The sequence below is a fragment of the Solea solea genome, chromosome 5, assembly GCF_958295425.1.
Source record: "Solea solea chromosome 5, fSolSol10.1, whole genome shotgun sequence".
Lineage (NCBI taxonomy): Eukaryota > Metazoa > Chordata > Actinopteri > Pleuronectiformes > Soleidae > Solea > Solea solea.
Genome location: NC_081138.1, coordinates 31,759,702 through 31,779,701, shown reverse-complemented (window position 1 = coordinate 31,779,701; position 20,000 = coordinate 31,759,702). Strand labels below are relative to the sequence as shown.

At 44.9% G+C, this 20,000-nt stretch overlaps 1 protein-coding gene across 1 annotated transcript in view; it reads left to right on the top strand.

Annotated features, from left to right (window-relative positions):
• The window catches only part of mtss1lb (MTSS I-BAR domain containing 2b), a 27,858-nt gene extending 10,263 nt beyond the window's left edge, over positions 1-17,595 (top strand). Inside the window, exons 4-14 of the mRNA XM_058629992.1 lie at positions 3,829-3,913; positions 4,354-4,445; positions 5,185-5,259; positions 7,614-7,771; positions 9,098-9,205; positions 9,292-9,389; positions 10,701-10,974; positions 11,656-11,730; positions 13,444-13,647; positions 14,366-14,531; positions 15,127-17,595. Of these exons, the coding sequence (XP_058485975.1) occupies positions 3,829-3,913; positions 4,354-4,445; positions 5,185-5,259; positions 7,614-7,771; positions 9,098-9,205; positions 9,292-9,389; positions 10,701-10,974; positions 11,656-11,730; positions 13,444-13,647; positions 14,366-14,531; positions 15,127-15,983 (2,192 nt within the window). The 3' untranslated portion in view covers positions 15,984-17,595. The remainder of the gene's footprint in view (positions 1-3,828; positions 3,914-4,353; positions 4,446-5,184; positions 5,260-7,613; positions 7,772-9,097; positions 9,206-9,291; positions 9,390-10,700; positions 10,975-11,655; positions 11,731-13,443; positions 13,648-14,365; positions 14,532-15,126) is intronic.
• The last annotated feature ends 2,405 nt before the right edge of the window (positions 17,596-20,000 follow it).

The following is a 20,000-nucleotide window of genomic DNA, read 5'->3' as shown; positions in this document are numbered from 1 at the left end:
ACGTGTTTATCTCACTGTGACACAGTCTGTCTGTCTGTCTGTCTGTCTGTCTGTTTGTTTCTGCCTCGTCTTCTGTTTGACTCTCGTCACTCACACACACACACACACACACACACACACACACACATGCTGACGAATCCCTCGGCGCGATTAAAGATGGAGGTCGCCATGGAGATGCAGTGGAGAGAGAGAGACACTACTGTGTGTGTGTGTGTGTGTGTGTGTGTTGATATCTGGTAGTTTAATGTTACAGTTGATCTCGTGTTAAAATGACGTATTAACAATTATTAACATTATTTACAAACTCACACTGTAGTTGTACACAAGCAGTGAAATTACTGTAATCACTCTCCCTCCCTCGCCCTCTCTCTCCCTCTCCCCCCTCCCTCCCTCCCTCCCTCATTCCCTCCCCCCCCTCTCTCTCTCTCTCTCTCTCTGACACTTATTTCCGTACCAGCACACAATTTGTTCTCAGCACCAAACATTCTGATTCTCCTCTTAGCAACAAGCCCAGATCTGCGTTGTCATAGAAACCGCAACAAACCGTGTCTGTTAAGTCTGTTGCCAGGCGACAAGGAAGAGGAAGAGTTTCTCTGCCCTTCAGTAGGGCAGCCTGGACCCAGACTTCAGGGACCAGCACAGAACTGGACCAGCAGCTCCTGTGTCCCCGCCAGCTGAAATCAGCTGAAATCAGCTGAAATCACTGACTTACTTTGTGGACTTTAGTGTGGGAGAGTGAGTGATTTACAAACTTCAGTTTCCTGTTGGAAAAGCTGAAGAAAATGTTATTCTGTCCTTTAAAAAAAAGGGTGTGTCTTTTGTTAGCTGGTTAAAATCTGTTGTTTGACACGCCCACACCAAACCCCAGAGAGAAAATCAGTGATTTTAACATCACACACGTAGATAAAGACGCGATCATGTGACGTAGATAAAGACGCGATCATGTGACGTAGATAAAGACGCGATCATGTGACGTAGATAAAGACGCCATCATGTGACGCAGATAAAGACGCCATCATGTGACGCAGATAAAGACGCGATCATGTGACGCAGATAAAGACGCGATCGTGTGACGCAGATAAAGACGCGATCATGTGACGTAGATAAAGACGCGATCGTGTGACGCAGATAAAGACGCGATCATGTGACACCGATAAAGACGTCATCATGTGACGTAGATAAAGACGCCATCATGTGACGTAGATAAAGACGCCATCATGTGACGCGGATAAAGACGCGATCATGTGACGCGGATAAAGACGCGATCATGTGACGCAGATAAAGACGCGATCATGTGACGCAGATAAAGACACGATCATGTGACGCAGATAAAGACGCGATCATGTGACGCAGATAAAGACGCGTTCATGTGACGTAGATAAAGACGCCATCACGTGACACCGATAAAGACGCCATCATGTGACGTAGATAAAGACGCGATCATGTGACACCGATAAAGACGCCATCATGTGACGTAGATAAAGACGCCATCATGTGACGTAGATAAAGACGTGATCATGTGACGCAGATAAAGACGCGATCATGTGACGCAGATAAAGACGTGATCATGTGACGTAGATAAAGACGTGATCATGTGACGCAGATAAAGACGCGATCATGTGACGCAGATAAAGACGCGATCATGTGACGCAGATAAAGACGCGATCATGTGACGTAGATAAAGACGTGATCATGTGACGCAGATAAAGACGTGATCATGTGACGTAGATAAAGACGCGATCATGTGACACCGATAAAGACGCCATCATGTGACGTAGATAAAGACGCCATCATGTGACGTAGATAAAGACGTGATCATGTGACGTAGATAAAGACGCGATCATGTGACGCAGATAAAGACGTGATCATGTGACGTAGATAAAGACGCGATCATGTGACGCAGATAAAGACGCGATCATGTGACGCAGATAAAGACGCGATCATGTGACGTAGATAAAGACGTGATCATGTGACGCAGATAAAGACGCGATCATGTGACGCAGATAAAGACGTGATCATGTGACGCAGATAAAGACGCGATCATGTGACGCAGATAAAGACGCGATCATGTGACGCAGATAAAGACGTGATCATGTGACGCAGATAAAGACGCGATCATGTGACGCAGAGATCAGAGGTTTTTTTTTTTATGTTGTCACTGTGAATACGTGTCGTTGCTCAGAAATGAGTTTCTGCCTCATCAGGACCAGGTTTTGGTCTCCATGAGGACTTCTAGTGGTCCTGACAAGATCGTTGTTTAAGGTCCTAAAGAGGTAACAAATACACACAGTTGCTGTCTTCCAGATGTGAACAGTGTGTGTGTGTGTGTGTGTGTTTGGTGTTGATCTCCTGCAGAGTCTGAGGTTCCTGGTAATAACAAACAGGAAGTGGCATCATAAACACAGGGATCACACACACGCGCACTCACACACACACACACACACACACACACACACACACACACACACACTCACACACACGCACACACACACACACTTGGCTGTAGATCCATGCTTCTCTCTCCAGCAGTGAGCTCATTAAAATGTGTGAGGCGTCTCCCTCTGATCTCTCCTCCATCTCCTTCACTCACAAATCTCCCTCTTCCTTCCATGCAAAGTACCCCTCACTGTGTGTGTGTGTGTGTGTGTGTGTGTGTGTGTGTGCGTGTGTGTGCGCGTTTGTGTGTGTGTGCGTGTGTGGTGACATCACTCTCTCACAGTCAAGCTTCACATATTGATTTGGTGTTATATCACTGCTGACAACACAAAACCCACATACAGTTGTATAAACTGATCTGTGTGTGTGTGTGTGTGTGTGTGTGTGTGTGTGTGTGCGCGTGTGTTTGTTGGGGGGGGAGGGGGGGCGCTCCACTTTAATGAATGGTTGCCGGGTAGAACAGGAGGCATGAGGGAGGAATTTGTTAATTATGAATGGAACACTCTCTGGATGGGAACCACACACACACACATACACACTGTGTGTGTGTGTGTGTGTGATTGTTTTCATTACAGGTTTGCTGTAATGAAAGATTTGTTGTGTTAATGAATACACAGCATTGTGTAACAAACCACTCACTCTCCCACACCAAACCCCAGAGAGAAAATCAGTGATTTTAGCTGCGGGGACACAGGAGCTGCTGGTCCTCTGCTGCCTCGTGTGGTCACTTTGTGTCACTGAGGTTAATCAGAATTAAAGATTTAAAAGACAGAATTCATAAAAATCAGACATTAGAACGTAGTGATGGAGGCAACAACTCCTGTGTGTGTGTGTGACGTTAAAATCACTCATTTTCTCTCTGGACTTTGGTGTGTGAGAGTGAGTGGTTTATAAACTTCAGTCTCCTGAACTAACGTGTGTCTCACAGTGAGATAAAGACGTGGACATGTGACGTAGACTCAGACTGACAGACTGGTTCGAGTCTGTCTGTCCTTGTGTCCTCTCTGTCTGGCAGCCATGTTTTTCTGCTCCAGTCCTGACACAGTGTCTGTAAACTCCACATAAACTGCTCAGCATGTGCCTCAGACTGCAGCACCTTGTTTGGAAGTCATTTACAGCGGCTCCCGCTCCGGCTCCGGCTCCGGCTCCGGGGTCACTGTTTTCCACATGGATCCACTCTAAAATCCACTCTAAAAATAGAGCGGTGTTTACAGTGGCAGGTTTGCACTTCCTGAACGTTTGGCTGTGACTCAAACACACACTGGTGAGAAATACCACTGTATTTATGTGTGTGTGTGTGTGTGTGTGTGTGTGTGTGTGTGTGTGTGTGTGTGTGTGTGTGTGTGTGTGTGAGCTCTTCACACCATGTGACCCTGACGCTTCTGTTTCCAGGGGCAACCAGAGACATTGGTTCAGCTCTGACCAGGATGTGCATGAGACATCGTAGCATCGAGGCCAAACTTCGCCAGTTCACCAAGTAAGACACATGTCCTTCTATCTTTCTTCCCTGTGTGTGTGAGATGACAGAGGACAGGTGAATGATGAGTACAGAGGACAGGTGAATGATGAGGACAGAGGACAGGACAGGTGAATGATGAGGACAGGTGACAGGACAGGTGAATGATGAGGACAGAGGACAGGTGAATGATGAGGACAGGTGACAGAACAGGTGAATGATGAGGACAGGTGACAGGACAGGTGAATGATGAGGACAGAGGACAGGTGAATGATGAGGACAGAGGACAGGTGAATGATGAGGACAGGTGACAGGACAGGTGAATGATGAGGACAGAGGACAGGTGAATGAGGTCAAAACTTCACATCCATCTTTTTGTCCTCACTGTTTGACAGTTTTGAGGACAGAAGTGACTTTAACGACCACCGTGTGTCCTCATGTCCTCTCTGTCTCTGCTGCAGCGCTCTGATGGAGAGTCTGATCACTCCTCTCCAGGATAAGATAGAAGACTGGAAGAAGACGGCCAACCAGCTGGACAAGGACCATGCCAAAGGTACACACACACACACACACACACACACACACACAATTACATTACATTACATTACATGTCATTTAGCAGACGCTTTTATCCAAAGCGACTTACAATGGGTATGAGCACAATCAGCTAGGGGTGGAATCGAACTTGCGACCACGATGTCTTTCGCACACAGGGTACTGGTCTTAACCACTGAGCCACTCCACCCCACAATAATAATTTCACAATAATGTCAAATATTTATGTGGCGAACATTTTAGTCTTGATCAAGCTAAAGAGAACTCAATTCTGTCCTCATGATAAGAATAGTTTTATTATTATTGAGCAGAAAACTGAAGTTTATAAACCACTCACTCTGCCACACCAAAGTCCATAGAGAAAGTCAGTGATTTTAACATCTCTCACACACACACACACACACACACACACACACACAGGAGTTGTTGATCCACTGCTGCCTCCATCACTAAGTTCAAATGTCTGATTTTTTTAAATTCTACTTTTGAAATTCTTAACATTTACCAAGTGACCACACGAGGCAGCAGAGGACCAGCAGCTCCTGTGTCCCCGTGAGCTAAAATCACTGATTTTCTCTATGAGGTTTGGTGTGAGAGAGTGAGTGCTTTATAAACTTCTCTTTCCTGATGGAAAAGCTAAAGAAAATGTTGAACACGTGAGCATGTGAACACATGAACAGATGAACACGTGAACACATTGTTAACACAGAGCGTTCTTCACACTCCTGTGTTTCCAGAGTACAAGAGGTCACGACACGAGATCAAGAAGAAGTCATCAGACACGGTGAAGCTGCAGAAGAAGGCTCGCAAAGGTACCGGTGACCACACAAAGGTCAAAGGTCAGGCAGACTGTCACCTCTGTCATAGCTTTGAGTGGATTAAAGGGACAGTTCAGGCTCTTAAACTGCAGTTATATATACAGTATATATATATATATATATATATATATATAAACTGTATATAAAAACATCTTTTTGCTGAGGATGTGCATTTCCTCAATAGTGATGAGCAAAGAAGCCACACTGGTCCCAATTATAGAGCTGATGGTGTGGTGGTAAAACTTAAGCAGGTTGGACAGTGTATATATACATACATATATATATGTACATATATATACTTGGTCCCTTTAACATTGATATTACAGATATTTTATATATTTTAACCTCTTATATGCTTCACGTGATGATCGATCAACAAATGTAGAAGAAGCTAGAGTCGCTCACTGAGGTCAGAGGTCTGCAGACTGTAAACGGTTTCAACAATAATAGTCTGATGTTTCCATCTAGTGGCAGTCAGTGGAAATGCAGTCTTCTCATTCGTCCTGAAACTCCTCACTCACACTCACACTCACACACGTTATGAACAATACAGCCCATAATAACTGTAGTTACAGGGACAGTGTGAGTGTAATTTATGACGTACTTTAACGTCGTTATCCAGCTGGAGACACGAGGGCAGACAGAAGACGTGGCTGATGAAGAGCATGAAAACCTTGTCTCACAGTGAGTCTTTGTCTGACTGTGAGACACATGTCTGTAAACCACTCACTCACACAGTGATTCTAGCTGCAGGGACATGGGAGCTGCTGGTCCTCTGCTGCCTCGTGTGGTCACTTTGTGTCACTGAAGTAAATCCACATTTAGGATTTTATAAAATAAGACATTAGAACTTAGTGATGGAGGCAGCAGTGGATCAACAACTCCTGTGTGTGTGATGTTAAAATCACTGGTTTTCTCTCTGGACTTTGGTGTGTGAGAGTGAGTGGTTTACAGACGTCTGTCTGTCAGTGAGATAAAGACGTGAACTGGTTCTTTAAGATGTTAGTCCTTCTTCTTATGAACGATAGGTGATGAGTTGATGGTGTAGAAAGCTCAGGTGAATGTGTTGCTGCTGAAGAGCAGCGTTTCAAATGTCACTTCTCTTGTGTCATGTTTCACTGGTTTTCACTGGTTTTCACTGGTTTTCACTGGTTTTCACTGGTTTTGCTCTAACATGCGTCTTGTGAAGCTTTTTTTGTCTCAAACCTGAACAATAAGTTCTGCCCTTTCTTTCCCTCCTCTCTGTCTCTCTGTCTCTCTGTCTCTCTGTCTCTCGTCTCTGTTCCCTGTGATGTTTGTTCCGGCTGTAACAGAGATGCAGGGTAAGTGACGTCACCATCATCACCATCATCACCATCATCGTCATCATCATCTTCACGTTCTAGTCGTTCATACGTTAAAATAAAGTTAATACACACAAGTCAAGTCAGTTCATTTGATTAATACATGACAGGACATCAGGACATGTGGCACAGCAGGACGAATGAATGAATGAATGAATGAATGAATGAATGAATGAATGAATGAATGTCTTTATTCATATTACAAATAAACATAATTTAACACAAATGTGCCAATAACTGAAAAAAGAATAAACTAATCCTGTGAAATACAAGGAAACACACACACACACACACACACACAGACACACACACACACACACACACACACACACACACACACACACACACACAGACACACACACACACACACACACACACACACACACACACACACACACACACACACACACACACACACACACTCACACACAGACACACACACACACACAGACAGTTGTAAATGTATATATTATATATAATAAATCATCTTTCTTCAAATGATGAAGGTTAAATACATGACTGCAGGTGTCTGCTGCCCCCATGTGGCCAAAAAAAACCAAACAGTCTCTCTCTCTCTCCCTGCCTGCCTGCCTGCCTGCCTGTCTGCCTGTCTGTCTCTCAGGGCGTGCAGACCTGCAGCCTCAGTTGAATAGTGTCTCTCTCTCCCTGTCTGTCTGTCTGCCTGTCTGTCTCTCAGGGCGTGCAGACCTGCAGCCTCAGTTGAACAGTCTCTCTCTCTCCCTGTCTGTCTGTCTGCCTGTCTGCCTGTCTGTCTCTCAGGGCTTGCAGACCTGCAGCCTCAGTTGAACAGTCTCTCTCTCTCCCTGTCTGTCTGTCTGCCTGTCTGTCTCTCAGGGCGTGCAGACCTGCAGCCTCAGTTGAACAGTCTCTCTCTCTCCATGTCTGTCTGTCTGCCTGTCTGTCTCTCAGGGCGTGCAGACCTGCAGCCTCAGTTGAACAGTCTCTCTCTCTCCATGTCTGTCTGTCTGCCTGTCTGTCTCTCAGGGCGTGCAGACCTGCAGCCTCAGTTGAACAGTGCGATGCAGGACGTCACAGACTTGTGTCTCCTGATGGAGGAGATGGAGAAGCAGGCGGTGAGAAGAGCTCTGGTGGAGGAGAGAGGACGCTTCTGCACCTTCATCAACTTCCTGCAGCCTGTGGTGGTGAGAGGAGGAGGAGGAGGAGGAGGAGGAAGAGAGAGAGAGAGTTACTGAGTTACACCAGTGTATAACTCAGTGTCACTCGGTATAACTCAGTGTAACTCGGTATAACTCAGTGTAACTCGGTATAACTCACTCGGTGTAACTCGGTGTAACTCGGTATAACTCAGTGTAACTCGGTATAACTCAGTGTAACTCAGTGTAACTCGGTGTAACTCAGTGTAACTCAGTATAACTCAGTGTAACTTGTTATAACTCACTCGGTGTAACTCGGTGTAACTCGGTATAACTCACTCGGTATAACTCAGTGTAACTCAGTGTAACTCGGTGTAACTCAGTGTAACTCAGTATAACTCAGTGTAACTTGTTATAACTCACTCGGTATAACTCGGTATACCTCAGTGTAACAAGGTATAACTTACTCGGTATACCTCACTCAGTATAACTCGGTATACCTCAGTGTAACTCGGTATAACTCAATGTAACTCGGTATAACTCACTCGGTATAACTCGGTGTAACTCAGTATAACTCACTCGGTATAACGCACTTGGTATAACTCGGTATGACTCGGTGTAACTCGGTATAACTCAGTGTAACTCGGTATAACTCAGTGTAACTCGGTATAACTCAGTGTAACTCGGTATAACTCACTCGGTATAACTCACTCGGTATAACTCACTCGGTATAACTCGGTATACCTCAGTGTAACTTGGTATAACTCAGTATAACTCAGTGTAACTCGGTATAACTCGGTATAACTCAGTATAACTCACTGTAACTCAGTGTAACTCGGTAAAACTCACTCAGTATAACTCGGTGTAACTCGGTGTAACTCAGTGTAACTCGGTATAACTCACTCGGTATAACTCGGTATAACTCGGTGTAACTCGGTATAACTCGGTATAACTCGGTATAACTCAGTATAACTCAGTGTAACTCGGTGTAACTCGGTATAACTCAGTGTAACTCGGTGTAACTCGGTATAACTCAGTGTAACTCGCTATAACTCACTCGGTATAACTCACTCGGTATAACTCGGTATAACTCAGTATAACTCAGTGTAACTCAGTATAACTCAGTGTAACTCGGTATAACTCGGTGTAACTCGCTATAACTCACTCGGTATAACTCACTCGGTATAACTCAGTGTAACTCGGTGTAACTCGGTATAACTCAGTGTAACTCGGTATAACTCGGTATAACTCGGTATAACTCAGTATAACTCAGTGTAACTCGGTATAACTCGGTATAACTCGGTATAACTCAGTATAACTCAGTGTAACTCGGTATAACTCAGTATAACTCAGTGTAACTCTGTGTTTGTGTAGAACGGAGAGATCGCTATGTTAGGAGAGATCACTCACCTGCAGGCCATCATCGATGACCTCACTGTGTTAACCACTGACCCTCACAAACTGCCCCCTGCTGGTGAACAGGTGACACACACACACGCAGATACACGCACACACACAGAAACACGCACGCACACACACACAGTGGATGAAGAGTGTGTCTCTCTCAGGTCATTAAGGATCTTAAAGGCTCAGATTACAGTTGGTCGTATCAGACTCCGCCTTCATCTCCAAGCAGCTCCGGCTCACGCAAGAGCAGCATGTGCAGGTAAACACACACACACACACACACACACACACATACGCACACGCACACACGCACACACATACACACATACACACACACACACACACACACACACACACACACACACACACACACACACACACACACAAAGAAAGAGGAGCCTTCGCTGTGACTCTCACTCCCCCTGTCTGTGGCAATGTGTCATTACAGTTTGTCCACTCATTTTTACTGGGATTGAATTAATCATCATGTCTGTGTGTGTGTCTGTCTCTGTGTGTGTGTGTGTGTGTGTGAGAGAGAGACAGAAACACATATTTGTGTGTATATTAATGTTGACATGTGTAATGTTTTGTGAACTGTAACTAACATTATTTTCAGTTATGAGTCGTTTGGTTCATAAAACATTGATGTTCTCAAACATCTTTGTTTTTTTTCCTTAAACTCAAATGATTTCTTCGTTTTCTGGAGCAAAGAAACCAGGAAATATTTAAGAAGCTGAAAAATGACAGAAACTGGTTTGAATTAACACTTAAACGGACAATAATCAGAATAGTGAAACAGCCGTGAAGAGGACTCATTTCTGTCAAGTGTGCACTGCGCTGTGAGCGCCCCCTGTGCCTGAAACATGAAGGCTCACCCTGTTTGTTTGTTTTTTAAAGAGTCAAAAGAATAAGAATAAAACAAGAATGATTTTTACTTTGTGGACAAAAACAATCTTCATTTTCTGAACAACAGAAAATAACAGATGATAGTTCAGTGTGTGTTTGGATCTTCATACGTTCACACACTCACTCTCTGCTTCCCCCTCCCCTCACTCCCCTCACTTGTGTGTTTGTTTGTGTGTGTTTGTTTGTGTTTTTTGTTTGTTGATGTGTTTGTTTGTTGGTGTGTTTGTTTGTGTGTGTGTTTGTTTGCTTATTTGCTTGTTTGTTTGTTTGTGTGTGTGTTTGTTTGTGTGTGTGTTTGTTTGCTTATTTGCTTGTTTGTGTGTGTGTGTGTTTGTTTGTGTGTGTGTGTGTGTGTGTTTGTTGTTTGCTTGTTTGTTTGTGTGTTTTTTGTTTGCTTGTTTGTGTGTTTGTTGTTTGCTTGTTTGTTTGTGTGTTTTTGTTTGCTTGTTTGTGTGTTTGTTTGTGTGTTTGTTTGTGTGTTTGCTTGTTTGTTTGTTTGTTTGTGTGTTGTTGACCGACACTAATGAACGGATGAACCGACGACGTTCACCTTAAAAACCCTGCCACACCATCCTCACGACTGTCCTTCATCCTCACACTCCTCACCCCTCATCACCCTGCTCCTCTGCCCCTCCCCCTGCTCCTCTGCCCCACCCCCTTACAGCAGCGTGAACAGCGCCCACAGTAGTGCCTCCCGTTCATCAGGAGGAGGTGGCAGTGCGGGTGTTGGCGGCGGCGGCTCCCAGCCACACTCACCCACCTCCTCCTCCTCCTCCTATCGGTACCGCAGCAGCCTGCCACACCAGCCTCTGCCACCGGGGGGCATCGCCGCACACCGGCTCAGCAGCGTCTCCTCCCACGACTCGGGCTTCGTGTCCCAGGACGCAAATATCTACTCCAAGCCACCTTCACCCATGCCCTGTGACATCACGAGCCAGGTGTGAAAGACCGACATCACGCACACGCACACACGCACACACACACACGCACACACACACACACACACACACACACACATCCTGCAGCTTTAAAGGGACATTTCCATTCTTCAGTTAACGCTCAGTCCCAGAAAACATGGAAACCTCTCACACCAAACCTCAGAGAGAAAATCAGTGATTTTAGCTGCTGGTCCTCTGCTGCCTCGTGTGGTCACTTTGTGTCACTGACGTCAATCTGAACAAAGATTTCAAACACTGAAGTGACAAAATAAGACATTTGAACTTGTGTGTGTGTGACTTCTCTGGGGTTTGGTGTGGGAGAGTGAGTTGTTGTCTAACGACACAAATAACACTGCAAACATCATTTTAACTGACTTACATATCACCAGAAGATGTTTTTATAAGATAAGAATAAGATTTGTTTAGTGGTTTAAATCTGTGCAAACAATGACAGTAATTATTCATGTCTCAAGCACAGGGTGTCCAGCAGGGGGCGCACACAGCTCATATTGGAACCTCTTAACAATCACACTTCCCTTTACTCGGTTTACAAATGTGCAATCTGCATCATCTCATTCATGTTTATTTTTTTTGTCATAAAGATATGAATAACACACACACACACACACACACACACACACACAGATTGTTGACGAGTAAACACAATCTTCTGTGCTGCAGAAATCATCGAGCTCAGCGTCGTCAGAGGCTTCAGAAACCTGTCAGTCAGTGAGCGAGTGCAGCTCCCCGACCACAGTAAGTCACAGTGTACACAGCATCATTTACTCTGTAATACATTTAAGAATAAAAATATCATGTTTTAGAATTACACTTTTTCTATTGTGCAAAAAACAAACACTTTGGTTTTGTAAAATATTGAAATAAAAAAAATTCAGTTTATATATATATATATGTATATATATGATTTCTTTCACATAGTTGTCGTGTTTGTGATGTCACATTCATCCATTTCAAAGACAACAAGAGAAAAACTCAGCTCTTAATGAAAAACTAAGGGTGTGTGTGTGTGTGTGTGTGTGTGTGTGTGTGTGTGTGTGTGTGTGTGTGTGTGTGCGTGTGTGTCCGTGTGGCTTCACTGCAGACGTGTTGACTCATAATGACAAAAACATGCATTGACTGCTGAAACATTGTGTGCAGCCTTCATCACGGCAGCTTCTCCCTGAATCACAGATTTATTGAAATGACTGAGAGTTTGTCTCAGTCTGCACATCTGCTCACACAACACAACACAACTCAACACACAACTCAACACAACACAACAAATCTAATGTCAGCGAAGTCAATATTCATGTGTGTGATGTTGAGCAGCATCTGTGCTTCACACATGAAAAAGCTTCACTTTACTGACGGATGCATCACTTGTGTGTGTGTGTGTGTGTGCACGTGTGTGTGTGTGTGTGTGTGTGTGTGCGTGTGCGTGCTCCACATGAAAACGTGGACAATAAGTGAAAAATGTGGATGTTAAGGGGAAAAAAGGACACTAAGGTTAAAACATGTACGTTAAATGAAAAACATGGATGTAAAGGGAAACATCTATATTAAGGAAAAACACGGATGTTAAGTAGGGAAGTGAAGTTAAAAACCTATTGTTGTTTTCCTTCATAGCTCCTCCTCCTAAATAACGTCAATTATACTGTTTTTGTGAAGACATTTTGTCAAAGTGAGGACAAATTTGACAAAACAAAGACATTTGGTGAGGTTTGGACACAAAGTCACTGTTTTTTTGTTTTGAAAAAAGTCGTTGGGTTGGCAGCGCTACATCTGGCTACTGTAGCTGCTAACTAATCTGATGATGCTATGTCATTTAGCTACTGTAGCTGCTAAAGTCAAACACGAATGCTACTGTAGCTGCTAACTAATATGATGATGCTATGTCATTTAGCTACTGTAGCTGGTAAGTCAAACACGAATGCTACTGTAGTTGCTAACTAATATGATGATGCTATGTCATTTAGCTACTGTAGCTGCTAAAGTCAAACACGAATGCTACTGTAGCTGCTAACTAATCTGATGATGCTATGTCATTTAGCTACTGTAGCTGCTTGTGTCAAACACACAACAGCATCCAGGTAGCACAGTAGCAGCTATCAGCTATAGTAGCTGCTGCCTCCTGCTGGTTGAACATGAGAACACAACTCCTTGTTTTCATCAAATCTAGTAGAATATGTCGTTTGACTGTTGAGCTCCGTTTTGTCTTGAGGTAAAAACCTTGTTTGACATAATGACGGCGTGTGCTCTGTGTGCACGCGGCGTATTTTCATGGTTTTCTGTCTCACTCGCTGGTTCCTGGAGACACGGAGCAGAATGTGGAGAGCCGACCAAATCCTCTCACCCTCAGAGAGAGTTCCCTGCCCACACTCACCCACACAAGCACTCAGATGAAGGGCTTCAAGCTGCTGGATACTGGACAAGTCTGTGTATGCTAATGCTGTCCACTCACCTCCTCAGGATTGGTCCAAAGCAGGTCAGTACGAGCCACCGCCGGCAGCAGCAGCAGCAGCAGCAGCAGCAGCAGGCGTTCAGAGGAGGAAGGAACCTCTGGACCGGCTGAGGGAGAACGAGGCATCGCCGGGTTCTCAGGCTTACGCCGGACCTTCACACTGTGATGACGGACAGAGGGCCAGGATGACCCCGGCTACGATCGCAGCCAAGGTAGAACTTCCTCTGCTTTGACTGTGACTTTCTCAAAGACGGACAGAGAAGATCCTGAACCCCGAGACTTGAACAGACTTTAACACCAGAACCAGGTGTGAGATCGTGAGCTCAGCTCTTACTCAAAACACGGCTACCAAAAGAAAATACCGATTCTAGGCCGTTTAACGAAAGTCTTTATCTCACTGTGAGACAGACTTTACCAACAGGAAACTCAAGTTTTAAATCACCAGTGATTTTAGCTGCTGGTCCTCTGCTGCCTCGTCTGGTCACTTGCTAAATGCTAAACTGTAAAAATAAGACATTTAAACTGAGTGATGGAGGCAGCAGAGGATCAGCAGCTCCTGTGTGTGTGTGTGTGTGTGTGTGATGTTAAACTCTCTGGTTTTCTCTGTGGGGTTTGGTGTGGGAGAGTGAGCGGTTTATAAAGCTACACAAACTTGAGTTTCCTGTTGGAAGAAGCTTTCTTATTTCTCTGTGAGATGAATAAAGTATCTATCTATCTAGTACAGACTTTATGAGACGTCCTTGTTCCTGCTGCAGCCACGGTTTGAGCCTCACTCCTCTGTCTCAGTTTATCCATATAAATGATCCCTGTCATATCAGATTAGGATTATGCAGCACATTCATTGTGGACTCGGTGGACGTTGATGTTGAACGTGTTAGTTTGGTAATGAAACGCCGCGCTGACCTCTGGCTCTGTCGTGTGTGACCTCAGCATGGAGAGGACGTGTCTCCAGCAGCCAGTGACCTGGCCATGGTGTTGACGCGAGGACTGAGCATGGAGCAGCAGAAGAGCAGCAGAGACTCGCTGCAGTACTCCAGTGGATACAGCACAGAGACCACCACCCCGTCCTGCTCGGAAGACACCATCCCTTCACAAGGTCCAACACTCACACTCATTATTACAAAGTCAAATGTCTTATGTTTTTTAATAACTGATATAAAATGAACAAAGTAAACGACTCCTTTAATCATCTGCAGTAAGACAGCTGTCTCTCTGATAACAGGCGACTAATGACCAAATCAAAGTGAATCATATTCAATGACTTTCTGTTTGAAAGTGATAAAAACCATCGTGTGCTTGTTTGAGGCACTGACACAGCGTCAGCGCCCCCTGCTGCAGAGAACAAGTCTACGATGTCTTTAAGGACGTCTTTATCTCACTGTGAGACAGACTTTAGAAACCACTCACTCTTCCACACCAAAGTCCTTAGAGAAAACCACGATGGAGGCAGCAGTGGATCAACAGCTCCTGTGTGTGTGTGCTGTTAAAATCAGTGCTTTTCTCTCTGGACTTTGGTGTGGGAGAGTGAGTGGTGTGAGATAACTGAGGTTATTGAAGGCTAAAGTCTAGATTACAGGTGGTTTAGACTTCAGTACCTGACAAAAACCCGTGTTCTTCCACCGCTCACGTGTCATTTTTCCCTCCTTTCATTGTGAATCCTCTCCCTTCTTGTCTTTCTTCATGTGCATCAGGTTCAGATTACGACTGTTACTCAGTGAACGGCGACGCTGAAGGTCAGGACGGACAGACCGACTTCGACAGGTCCTCCACCATTCCTCGACACTCAAACATCGCTCAGAACTACCGGCGCATGATCCAGACCAAGCGTCCGGCCAGTACAGCCGGACTTCCCACTGGTGTTCTTGGTCCCGGTGCTCATGGAATACCAGGACAACCGGGCGGAGCTGGCGGAGGCGGGACTCCAGGCACCGCCACCATCCGCCGAACCCCGTCCACCAAACCCGGTGTGAGGCGCACGCTGTCGAGCGCGGGTCCCATCCCCATCCGACCTCCCATCGTGCCCGTGAAGACGCCCACCGTCCCCGGAGACTCGCACTCTCCCGGTGCCGGCGGTGCAGGACGTGTGGGCGGGGCTCCTGCGCGCGTGGGCAGTGAGGAATGCGTGTTCTTTGCCGGGCTCGAGGACGCACAGGGCGCGCTCGATTATGTGAAAGCATCCCCCAAACGCCTCAGCCTCCCTAACACCGCCTGGGGATCAGGGGCGGCGCTGGAGGTCTACGCCCAGCAGCACGCAGGTCTAGCAATGGGAATGGGGGCGGGGTCAGAGGAGGAACAGATGATCGCAGCCAATCGGCACAGCCTAGTTGAGAAGATCGGTGAGTTGGTAGCAAGTGCACACGCCCTCGGCGAGGGGCAGTTCCCTTTTCCCGCCCTCCCCGACGACCCGACCCCGACGACCAGCTCCGCCGACACTCAGGCGGAGACTGACGAGGCGGAAGGTTCCGGTGATATGTTGACCACGATCAGACGAGGAGTCCGCCTCCGCAAGACCGTGTCCAATGACCGCTCGGCTCCGCGCATCTTGTGATCGGAATGGGAGGAAACTTTGTCAGCCAATAGGGAGTCAGGTGTTGGCCCCGAACTTAACCGTGTAGAGAAATCTATAAAATAAAAGAAGACGAACAAAAAATACGTTTAAAGACGCCGTTAGAGTAAAAGATGTATAATATTACAATGATCACATTGATGATGTTAATCCATACTGACCATTAGAAGTTAAAGGTCCAATATGTAATTTACCTGAGTGCTCGCCAGTCGAGCTAGCGCGGTTATGCTAGCTGTCCTGAAGAAAAGCTAGCTGCTTACTTCCGTGACGCTGATACCGCCCGTGCGTTCCGATGTTTTCGAGCGACACTCGTGAAGCCGTCACGTATGCGACGTCCCGATCTCTGAGCTTTCAGAAAACTCAGAGCAAAGATGTCGGGACGGGAACGCTGAGGAACAAAGTCGGCAAACATTCTCGTCTTGTGAGTGCGATAAACAATTTGAAGGAAATCAGCGTCTGTAAAGTCTGGTGTTTCCCACGGTTACCACACTGCAGGCCTGAAGCCTTTTTCGTAAATAAATCTTCCCGTACTCGGTTAGTTGGAGCGTTAGCATGAAGATGGCGTGATTATGACGGGGGTCTGCAAACGTGCTCGTCTAAATTTGAACAAACATCTGTAAGGTCCAGCGTTTCCCGCGGTAACCGCTCCACAAACAGTATCTTCACGTTTGTTTCCCGACGCAAGGCGGAAAGTTGCATATTGGACTTTTAAAATCCTGATCATTGACAGGCTCGTAGCGGGCCGCTATAACTCGTGTGTGTTGGACGCATGTTTGTCTTCTCTACACCTTCACCCAGGGACGGACCGATGGACAAAGACAGACAGACGGAGGACAAGACTCGGGTTCTGTTCTGTCCTGAGAGGGAGGAAGGGGGAGGCGGGGTCAGAGTGAACCTTGGTTGACCTCCAGCCCTCGGATGTGAAGCTCGGGGCGTTAGCATGGGGAGCTAACAGGCCAGAGGACTCCTCTGGTTCCACGTTAATGTACAAGAAAAAAAAAAAGATGCTGTTGGCATTGAACCGTGCTAGTGCCCCCCCCCCCCACCCCCCACAGTGTGTGTGTGTGTGTGTGTGTGTGTGTGAGGGGGGGAGTGGGTGGAGCTCTGCTCAGCTGATTACTGTGGATACATGTGCGGTTACATTTGTGTCGATCGTCGTGAACAAACAACACTTTTAAAAAATCCACAAATTACTAATAAAATATCGACGACTCATTCAAAAATATTATATTTTATTTGTTTGAAAATAGTTTTCACTCTCAACCTTCGATTCTGTCCCCGAAAAAAACACAGTGACATCTGACAAGGTTCTAATAATAATAACAATGATAATAATAATAATAATAGTAATAATAATTGTAAGTTTTCTAACGTTTGTCAGATTACGACAGACAGCGGAGCGACCAAGCCTGGTCCATCGAGCTGTCGCTCCAAAACTCTGTAGCCAATCAGCAGGCAGCTTTATAAGCCCCGCCCCATGGTCAGAATCGCAAAAAAAATATATTTGTAGCTAAATTACGATTGTTATAAAGTGTTGTTTGATAATATTTCATAATTTTGACACAAATCTAATTCCACATTGTCCCACGTGTCATGCATGTATATACACATATATATAGATGTGTGTGTGTATGTATATATATATATACATACACACATCTATATATATATGTGTGTGTGTGTATATATATATATATATATATATATACACACACATGTACATGGTGACGTGGTTGACCTTGTCGCAGCTGTGTGAGACATTAGGGGGCGGAGTAATCCAGTCGTTATAGATATATTCACATAAATATATTTTCTAGAACCAGAGAGAAATGGAGCAATAAACGTGTTTTTATTTTCTTGTTTCAGCAAAAAGGAGAAAAGAGAAAAAACAAAGTAAAAAAAAGAAAAAGTCTGGTAGATTCTTCACAATCATCAGGAACGCTGACGTAAACATCGACTGTGAATTCATGATTTAAATAAAAAAACTGGAAGCACTTTGATACAGTAGCCACTAGGTGTCGCTGTAGTCACACGGTCTGTTTGGGAGAGACTGTGTCCTGTGGAACTTTATTTTGTGGAGGAAGTGAAGAGGAAGTGAGTCATTAATGTGAGGGTTTAAAATAAGGAAGTTTAAATGTTTCTCTTAAAGAGTTCGTGAAGGTGTTTATTGACGGAATTTGAAAGACAGGAGATTTAATAACAATATAAATATAATATAAATGTATATATGGAGTTTTTCTCCATTTTAAGGTGAAAACTGTGACGACAACGCTGCTAAAGGCTGAGTTCAGGTTATTTTAGAGTGTGGTTTATAAAGTCTGTGTAACAGTGAGATGAAGACTTTTATTACTTTAACAACAGGAAACTGAAGTTTGTAAAACACTCACTCTCCCACACCAAAGTCCACAGAGAAAACCAGTGATTTTAACATCTCACACACACACACACACACACACACACACACACACTGCTGCCTCCATCACTAAGTTGTCACAAATGTCTTATTTTGTCAAATTCGGCTTTTGCGATATTTCGTTCAGATTTACTTCAGTGACACAAAGTGACCACACGAGGCAGCAGCCAGCTGAAATCACTGGTGTTCTCTCTGGACTTTGGTGTGTGAGAGTGAGTGCTTTACAAACTTCTGTCTCACAGTGAGATAAAGACGTGATCATGTGATCAACACGTCCTACACTCACTTCCTCATTCAGTCACACTGTAAAAAATACCTGAACTGTCCCTTTAAGCGACGCGACGCGTTCACAGACGACGACAAAGAACAAGCAGAACAGACTTTGAAGAGGGAACGTGAGCGTTTCACTGCCTGTGTGTGTGTGTGTGTGTGTGTGTGTGCGTGTGTGTGTGTCCGCAGACATTTAAAGGTACAGTACGCTAGACTGTTTTCTGCTATTTGAATATTTGATTTGAATTCATGTAAAAAGAAGGTTGTGTGACGAGTGGATTCAGAGGGAAAGTGTCGTCTGGACGCGCTGTTGCCGTGACAACGAGTGATCTAACGTGATCTTTTTGTACTGGTATTTTTTTTTGGCTGAATAGAGCACTGTGTGTGTGTGTGTGTGTGTGTGTGTGCGTGTGTGTGTGTGTGTGTGTGTGCGCGTGTGTGTGTGTGTGTGAGAGGAGGTCGTCGGCGAGTTTCAAATATTCGCCAACTCTGCGAGCAAAACACGTACAGAAGATTCAGAGCAGCGACTCATCGTCACATGATCCCTGTTTAAGTTCTTTGTTTTTCAGTGTGGGAGGAGCTACAGTGTGTAGCTAATGAGCTAATGATCCCCCCCCCCCTCAGAAATGGTTGAAAAATGATGAAACGTGAAAACGATGATGTTCTTGTTTTTGTCCACAAACTAAAATGATTTCACACAAACACTCACACTGATTCATTCATTCATTCAGTGACTGATTCAGTGTTAACATTATTCACCTTTGTTTTTTAACACCGGTTCATTTTCTAACATCAGTAAGAGCGGTTTTGTTTTTCGTAACGTCAGCATGTTTGCGTCGCTAAACGTTACGTAGCGTTGTTTTTTAGAGTGTTTTCATCGTCATGAAACTGTTGAAAATTTCTCTTTGATTCATAAAATGTTGATCAGTGTTTGTCAAACATGGAAATGATGATGATCTCAAACGTCTCGTTTTTGTCTCAAGGATTTCTTTGTTTTTATGGAGCAAAGAAACCACAACATGAACGACGGGCATGAGAGGGTGAAACACACACACACACACACAGAGTTACTGTCACTCACTGTCCTGAGAGAGGGACACACGATGGACACAGAGTCAGAAAAAGACACGATGGACACAGAGTCAGAAAAAGACACGAGACAAAACAAAAGGGTTTTCCTGTCAATGACTCGGATAACAACACAAACACAATCCAACTCAACTCTCATGTCATTTATTTAAGATGGAAATGGCTGCTCTCTCCCTGTCTCTGTCTGTCTCTGTCTGTCTCTCTCTCTCTGTGTCTGTCTGTCTCTC